The sequence below is a fragment of the Elgaria multicarinata genome, chromosome 6 (genome assembly GCF_023053635.1).
Source record: "Elgaria multicarinata webbii isolate HBS135686 ecotype San Diego chromosome 6, rElgMul1.1.pri, whole genome shotgun sequence".
NCBI classification, from domain to species: Eukaryota; Metazoa; Chordata; class Lepidosauria; order Squamata; family Anguidae; genus Elgaria; species Elgaria multicarinata.
This window is the reverse complement of record NC_086176.1, coordinates 15,480,942-15,489,744: the sequence shown is the minus strand read 5'-3', so window position 1 is coordinate 15,489,744 and position 8,803 is coordinate 15,480,942. Positions and strand designations below refer to the sequence as shown.

Sequence of the window (8,803 nt, the reverse complement as noted above, 5' to 3'; positions counted from 1 at the left end):
TTTGATATGCTTAAAGCTCTCCTTAATATCTATTACTGTGCCAATTTTGATGACTTTATCTTTAAAGCTTACGCAGATGTAAGCTTTTTCTTCAAATCCTGCTCCTGCGTCCCAGTGGCCACTCAGATGATAAGCTCGAAAACTAAACTAGTATCAAAATACAGCCAGGCTTTTGCCTTTGAAGCACAATTAAAGCAGGATGCATGGGAGTACTTCACAATAAAAGCAGATTATAAACTGGAAAACTTCTGAGTCTTTTGCATGCAATTCGCAGTGATTGCACAGTATAACACTGGTGTGATAAAACTCTGTGACTGGCCCAAAGTCACCCAGTGGGTTTCCATGGCTGAGTTGGGACTAGAACCCAGATCTCCCAACTCCCAGTCCAACACTTTAGCCACTGCACCACACTGGCTATGCATAGGATTGGGCTATGCACAACAAATAATGGACCCGTTGAGAAGACATCTTAAACCGTTAAAGCTGTCTTCTGAATACAGCCTGGCTTTCTGGCATAACCACCATGGTTAAAGCCATGGTTTAGGGTGACCAGATGGAAAGGAGGGCTCCTGTATCTTTAACAGTTGTATAGAAAAGGGAATTTCAGCAGGTGCCATTTGTAGACATGCAGCACCTGGTGAAATTCCCCTCTTCATCACCACAGTTAAAGCTGCAGAAGCCTTGCCCTCTATTGTATCTGATCACTCTAGTATAGCTCCTGCAGCTTCAGCTGTTGTGATGAAGCGGGGAATTTCACCAGGTGCTGCATGCATAGAAATGACATCTGCTGAAATACTCTTCTCTATATAACTGTTAAACATACAGGAGCCCTGTCCTCATTTTCATATGGTCACCCTAGTTTAAGGTGTCTTCGGAATGGGGCCAATGAGTTACATGAGGACTATGTTTCTTGTGTGCATGCTGAAGATTGCAGAGTTACTAGGAAGTAAATCCCACTGAAATCAGTGCTATGACATTCAAATAAACATAGGATCAGGCCATTCATGTATAAATAAAGCCTGTGATAAAGGGTCCCAATTTGACCCTATGGAATTAAAGTCCCACCGTTCAATGAGTCAAACTCCCAAGTATGTGTGCGGAGATATACCATTTATAGCTTGATCCTATGTATGTATAACCCAAATGTAAATCACACTTTATTCAATAAACCTAACTCCCAGGATTGCAGCTCTAGTATTTCCCTCTCCCTCCAGTTTTCCCCCTTTCAAAATTCGTTTTAAATGTTTTGTTTCCATATAAAACTCTGTGGCCTCAAGAGATTTTCCTGGGATTGCCAACTGTTTTACTGGTCTTTTGCCTGTGCTTTTTTATAGCTTCCTAATATGCAGGAATTAAACAGGTGCCACACAAATGACCATTGTGAAAGATTCACCTGCACATTTGACTACTGTTAAAAGCGCAGGAGCCAGGCCAGAAAAAGAAAGATGGCAACCCTACATTTCCTATGGATTCTTCCTGGAGCAATGTTACCTTAAGAAATTTGTGTAGGGCTGGTCAGAGCCCAGAACTTCTCCTTAGCCAATTCTGGAGACAAGCGTTCCTGTTTCTCAATTCCTCTTCTTTCTGCTGGTTCAGCTCTCTGCTACAGTTCTCTGTAAATTATTATGCAATCATAAGTAGAACTTTAGTAGCTTGTTGTCCTTGGTACAGTGTAAGGGTTATCTTGACTGGCAGCTAACTTGGCTGGAAAGTCACGTTGAGAAGGAGAAAGTGATGGGCCAAGGCCCCGAAGGCCATCCTTCCTCATGGCCCACCAGAAAGTCCCACTCTTCACATCCTGATTTTCAATTCCTGGATATGGTTCACCAGCCTCCAATTTTGCAAGCTAGCTTAGCATATTCCTGCTCCCTGAAATAATTACATCTGGCTGCCTCTTGAGTAACACAAAAGAACCATGGACTACATGTTTAACCGCCTTTCTTTAAACATTCCTTGGAGCACACTCTTTGTCTCAGAGTAAATGCATTTATTATTTACTTTATGAATTTACAAATGGTTTTTTTTCTCTTAAAAGAAACATGCAGCGGCAACTTGCAAAATATCAGGGAAACCACTCAAAGCACCTAAAAACTCGCTGTGCAGGAACACTTTGTTAAAAAAAAATGAAACTCCAGTTCAAACATAGGAAGAGAACAGTGGCAACACTAATAATTAGGAACATTGTAGTAAATAAACACCTTCATGATTTAGCAAAATGCAAGAGGCACCAGGCCAATGAAAAACTGCAAAGGCGCTTCTCTGCCTGGTCTGAAAAAGCCACATATCAGGGTTTTAGGGCAAGCTGACATATGGCTTTTCATCAGCTACCTTGAAATTTGTCTAGTTCATACTAAACGAAACCTGCTCTGATATGTTCTTTTAACAGCTATTAATATATTATAGGGTACTTGATATCAGTTTGGCTTGCCCACCTATGCTTGAGGCAGAATCCCCGGCTTCTATCCTTGTTACCCATGCAAGATCCACATCTCTGTGGTGTTGTCCCATGCAGCTGCAGTGCGGGCAACTAGCTGCAATCCTATGCATACATACCTGGGAGCTCATTGAATTTGATGGGACTTTCCTCTGAGTAGACATGCATAGGATTGTGCTGCCAGTGAGTCTTCCCACCTGAACAACAGGACACTGATTGGGTGGAAGACACTCACACAGCTAGTTCTGGCCATGTGGTTGCAATATGCATACACCCAATGCAACTGTGTGCAGTAGCGCCACAGGAGAATTTAGTCCGGAATTGCCATCCTTTGTACTTTCACTTTTCATGGAGAATCCGGACAACATCTTTGCCAGCCCGTTGTTGTCCCATGTTTTCTGTTATCCTTTTTTTCAAATCTGATTTGTGGCGATTTTTTAAAACTTAAAATGCAGTTGTAATACCAATTTTAGGGCTACTGTGTCTTTAATTAGAGGTTTTCTCCTTGTGATTTCTGCCTCTAATTACTTCCTGTTCAGTTAAAAAACAAACAAAAAAGTAAAATAAAATAAAAATTGGCAACCCTAAATTCCCATACTTGTGATCCAGTTGCACGCAAGCAAATAAAATATGCAAGTTAATCACAGTCCTTGATTTCAGTGTGTTTTCAAATTCAGTCTTGGGTGATGAATAGTTGCCAATTGGCCAGTACTTTTCTAGTCAACCTAGTAAAACAGTGTCTGATAACCAGTATTAGGATCTAAAAAGGCAGTAATTGCCAGATTCTGCAGGGATCCACTCAAAACCCACCAGTTTCCACCTGGCTATGTTCTTAACCAATCGTATTTCATGCAGGCTTTGCCTCTGCTTCTTGGTCATTTTCCTCCAAACTGCATCACTGCCCTTTTTTTAAAAAAAATACTCCTGGTATAAGACTGCAGCGTAAAGAGCCAAACTGTGATCCTAAATATATGTTCCTCTAAATTCAGTGGGACGTACTCTCCAGTAAGTGTGTTTAGGATTGCAGTTAACATGCTTGGATTTAGGGCCACATAACATAAAGGCATTGAATCAGATTAATCCAAAGAGTTGGCTTAATTCTTACGCTGCAAACCTATTGGCAAGGCCTGTCCTGGATTTTTGCTTTGTACAGAGCCTAGCAATGTACCTGCCTTAAAGATGATGATGATTATTAAGGAACAACTTCTGAGGTGTTAAGAAATTTCACAGAAGTATTTGTTCTATTCAAGGATGTTTAAAGAATCGGTTAAGGAATTCATCCCAATAATATGAGTAAAAAAAATGCTTCAACCCCTGTGAGTGGATTGCAAGAGAGGAAGGATTAAGAATTGAACAAGCAACTCTGGATGAAATGTCCTTAGTTTGCAGTAAACCAATCAAGAGGAAAAACAAGGGCAACTTATCCCTTAAAGCACTACAGCCAGCTGTGATGTGTGCTTCCAAGGAAGTGAGTGATGTTTCCCCGAGGAAGGAAGCTGAGAGACAGGGCTGAGGGGCTCCCAGACACAAAAATAGGCCAGAAAAAGATACGGGTATATACATCTCCCTGCACAGAAAGAAAAACAGCTCGAAAGGGAATTTTCAGCGGGGCGTGGGATGATTAGAAGGGGAAAAGTTAAGCCACCGATCGATCCACTGCCCAAATCTTGGTGATTTTGTTTAAATCACCAAGAAAGAAGAAGAGGTGGGGTTGGACATATATGCATCATATGTAGTTTTAGCCAAGGAATATCACAAGAAACTGCAAAAAGGGGGGAGTTACTGCACTTTCCCCCAGGTCTGCTATATCTTTTACCTGCTCTGCTCCTGCTACTTTTAACAGCAGCCAGGGGCCTAAACTAAATGTGTAAAATGTGTGATCTCATATAACATTGGATTTAACAACAGCAACCAGCTGCAACCTCCACCCAGGCAATCGGGATGGGGAGCATGGTTTAACGCTCCCCACCCACCACCACCACCACCACAGTCTTGATGAGAATTACACATATACCCTCCCCCAAAATTCCTGATTGCTCTGGGAAGGGAAGCTGCTATCAGCATCAATAGGAGCTTCTTTCCTATGAAAAATAGCAGCTTCAGGTAGGGTGACCAGATGGAAAGGAGGACAGGGCTCCTGTATCTTTAACAGTTGTATTGAAAAGGGAATTTCAGCAGGTGTCCTTTGTATGCATGCAGCATCTGGTGAAATTCCCTCTTCATCACAACAGTTAACGCTGCAAGAGCCCTGCCCTCTGCTATATCTGGTCACTCTAGCTATACAAAGCTTTAAAATATTAAGTTTTGTCCCACTACACCACAAGTATTTGACCTGAAATATTTGAGGGAGGGTAAAATAAAAACACACCTAGGATGCAATTCTATATATGTTGACAGGAAAAAAAAATCCTAAACTCCCAGCATTCCCCAGCCAGCCATGCTGAGGGATGCTGGGAGTGTAGGTCCTTTTTTTCTGTCTAAACCTACAGAGGATGCTGGCTTGGGAATGCTGGGAGTTGTAGGTCTTTTTTTTCATCTACACATGCATAAGATTGTGCCCTTGACTGTTGTATTATATAGACATTTCTATTGGGATACTGTAAAAATTTAAATGCAACACTGCAGAGACCACCAGTGAGGGAGGAAGCAGCAGCCAGGCACCTCTCCACCGTGCCTGGGTCCAGCTCCAGCTGAGAGCCCCCTCCCTCCTGCTACCAACTGTCTCTGCAGAGGCCACCAGTGAGGGAGGAAGCAGCAGCCAGGCACCTCTCCACCGTGCCTGGGTCCTGCTCCAGCTGAGAGCCCCCTCCCTCCTGCTACCAACTATCTCTGCAGAGGCCACCAGTGAGGGAGGAAGCAGCAGCCAGGCACCTCTCCACCGTGCCTGGGTCCAGCTCCAGCTCAGAGCCCCCTCCCTCCTGCTACCAACTATCTCTGCAGAAGCCACCAGCGAGGGAGGAAGCAACAGCCAGGCACCTCTCCGCCGTGCCTGGATCCAGCTCCAGCTGAAGACCCCCTCCCTCCTGCTGTCAACTGTAACTGCTGAACTTTGCAATTAAGATTGTAGTGCCTGAATTTGCTTTCCTTTTCCCCCTCCTCCTCCTCCCTCCCAATCCCCTTTCCTTTTGTGTCATGTCTTTTAGATTGTAAGCCTGTGGGCAGGGACTGTAAAGAAATACTTTTGTAAGCCGCCGTGAGAGCCTTTTTTGGCTGAATGGCGGCATAAAAATCCTTAAATTAATTAATTAATTAATTAATTAATACTTCCCTTTCATTGTTTAAGAAGAAGAAACCCAAGAGTACTGAAAACTGTTGATGCACTAATCAGTTTTAGCAACCCAAGTATCTGTACATGATATGCTGACAACTCCTTATCTATTTCAACAGAGTACAAGTTTCTTCCACTGAAGTTGTTAAGGGCACCTTCAGTTTGAGACATATGTGTTATTTCAATGAAAATATGTATTCTCTCACACACTTGCTAGGATAATCATCTGAAAAAACATGAATTACAACTTTAAAACTAGAGAGGTTGTCTAACATTGTGTTTGCAGTTGGCATCCATTCATTGTTACTAATGAATTTACAACACAGTGAGGGAGAAATCCACAGAAAAAGTTAAGCACTGGAAAAATGTTCACTTTGTATCTGTGACTTCAACTCCCAACAGCCCCCCACACACACAGCCAGCAAGGATCCTGCTGGCTGGTCATGATGGGTTTTGTTGTCCAACACATCTGGAGGGCGTGAGTTTGGGTAGGGCTGATCTGCCATTTTGAAAATGTGATTAAATATTCCGCACTGGGGCGGGCAACATTACACAACATTTTAACTATCCAACACATCTGGAGGACAACCAGGATGATCAGGGGTCTGGAAACAAAGCCCTATGAAGAGAGACTGAAACAACTGGGCATGTTTAGCCTGGAGAAGAGAAGATTGAGGGGAGACATGATAGCACTCTTCAAATACTTGAAAAGTTGTCACACAGAGGAAGGCCAGGATCTCTTCTCGATCCTCCCAGAGTGCAGGACACGGAATAATGGGCTCAAGTTACAGGAAGTCAGATTCTGGCTGGACATCAGGAACACTTCCTGACTGTTAGAGCAGTATGACAATGGAACCAGTTATCTAGGGAGGTTTTGGGCTCTCCCACACTAGAGGCCTTCAAGAGGCAGCTGGACAGCCATCTGTCAGGGATGCTTTAGGGTGGATTCCTGCACTGAGTAGGGGTTTGGACTCCATGGCCTTATAGGCCCCTTCCAACTCTACTATTCTATGATTCTATTTTACATGATGCATGGATGCCCATTTTCTTCCCCTGTCCCTGGTTGTGTCCAAGGCAGGTGCTCATATCATCCCACCCTGGTTATACAATTGAATCAAAATGCATGATGAAGAAACAGAGGGGAGCCGCCTTGTGTTTTACCTGTGATCTGCAATTCAGTCATTCTTTATTGCTAGAAATTCTGTTTGCTCTTGTCTTCCCAAATTAATTGACTACAGTTTTCTGGAGAACCTTGCATGGCAACTTGGCTGTACAGCAAGCGGGACAATCCAGAGCTTCGGGAGGCTCCGCCAATACCCTCCATTCCCCCGTGTTTTGATCTAACATATACGCTTGCCGATTGATAGAATACTCCTCTGGACGTTTGTCACCCGGACAAATGAGGCCACCGCACACAAACACTTTGTTATTCCCGACAGAGCACACCGCATGCGAAAGGTCCAAGCTATAGTTATTTGGCAAGAGAGGCACAAGGTTTGTGGATTTGTTCATTTTAATCTTCTGCAGGTTTATTTCCAGGCTCTCTTTGTGGCTCCGTATGCTCAAGACGTTCTCCTGGGGAAAGGACAACAAGGGCTTGTGGTTGAACTGAATGGGAAATGTGATGTACTGCACCACGTCCCGGGTTTGCGTGTCGAAGCAGTCCAGCACCCCAACGCGAGAGAAGCGCCCATTCACCAGGCATCTCCCCGTCACAATGTAAATCGTCTTGTCCCCCTTGGTGATCAGCGCAGTGGCGTCCATGGGGATGCTCATCTTCCCAGCAAGAACCCACTTCTCTTTCCCTTCGTCATACTTGAAGATGCTTGAAATGTACTTTCTTGGGGCTGTGCTTCCTCCTACAGAGTACACTGCCCCCCCACAAGTCACCATGGTGTGGAAGACCAAACCGGTGGGCAGATCCGGAAGTTTGATCCAGGAGTTGGTATCCATATCATATTTCCAGGCGGTCTTCAACCCAGAGATTTGCTCTGTCGTTCCTCCAGAGACATAAATGTATTTCCCCAATGACGTTGCACTAAGAGCAGCTGCTTTGTAAGGCATGTCTGTGAGCTTCAGCCAGATGTTCTCTCCGATGACGTACGCGAAAACCCCGTTGTTGAACTTACCCTGCTCTTTTTGCCCTCCTAAGATCACCACGGAGTCCATCAGCGCCCCTTTCCTTTGGTAAAGCATCAAGCTTTGAGGATTGCCATGTTTACGGTCGCTCAAAACACCCTCTATCCGGGACAGGGGGCCGGTGTGGTCTTCAAAGAGCAACACTTCCCGGCAGCCAGCAAGCAGCGTCTTGGTGGAGACTGCAGATAGATGTATGTGGGCAAAATACTTCTTAAAAAACTTCTCCCTCTCACTCTTTTTGTATTTCACCCACTGAATGAGAGCCAGGAATGTCTGGTCTTCGTTTTGCACGTGAAGGTTATCATCTTTAATGAGCCGGCTGAAGACATGTGAAGGGCAGTGCACAAAGTCTGTGATGCCCTTAGGGCCTGCCCAGTAATGGAAGTTGTCCCGTATGCCTTCGTAGGCTGCATTTCCCACCTCTTTCAGGTTGTACGTATTGGCCAGGAGCATGTAGGAGAGGCAGTTGTCCTTCTTGAGGGACCTGAGGAGGAAGTCAGAGCAGTGGCTTTTCAGAGTCTGGGAACTGAAATACTTGGCTCCCTTCAGCAGGTCTTCCACGTTCTTTTCCGAAATCACAACCTTCCCAGTGTAGAAGTAGTCGAGCACCTCTTCCACCAAGGCAGGGCTCAGGAACTTGGAGTCGATGATAATGAAGAGCTCGTCGTCGGCCTTCATGTCATTGCTTGAGATCAGAGTCCTTATATGGGGCGACACGGCTGCTAAGATGTTGAGGTGGGCGTGGAAGAAGTTCTGGTCGACGCTGAGGACCACGTCACAAAACTCCTTGTTCTTTCTCTGTTTGTTGAGGGCCTGCATTATGAAACTGTTGTGGTTCTTCTCTGTAAACTGCATCCTCATTTTTGGAGCCAAGCTTGTCTGGAATGAAGGATGATGGTATTAAGTATAGAGGACTCTTTGCCCAGTTGTTGAAAGCCACTCTGGATAAAGAGGAGTGATGT

General features: G+C 44.6%; 1 protein-coding gene across 1 annotated transcript; it reads right to left on the bottom strand.

The window, feature by feature from the left end:
* Positions 1-6,926: 6,926 nt before the first annotated feature.
* Positions 6,927-8,803, bottom strand: CCIN (calicin). The gene has a single exon (XM_063128503.1). It carries the CDS (start codon positions 8,700-8,702, stop codon positions 6,927-6,929), a length of 1,776 nt encoding a protein of 591 aa, XP_062984573.1. The 5' UTR covers positions 8,703-8,803.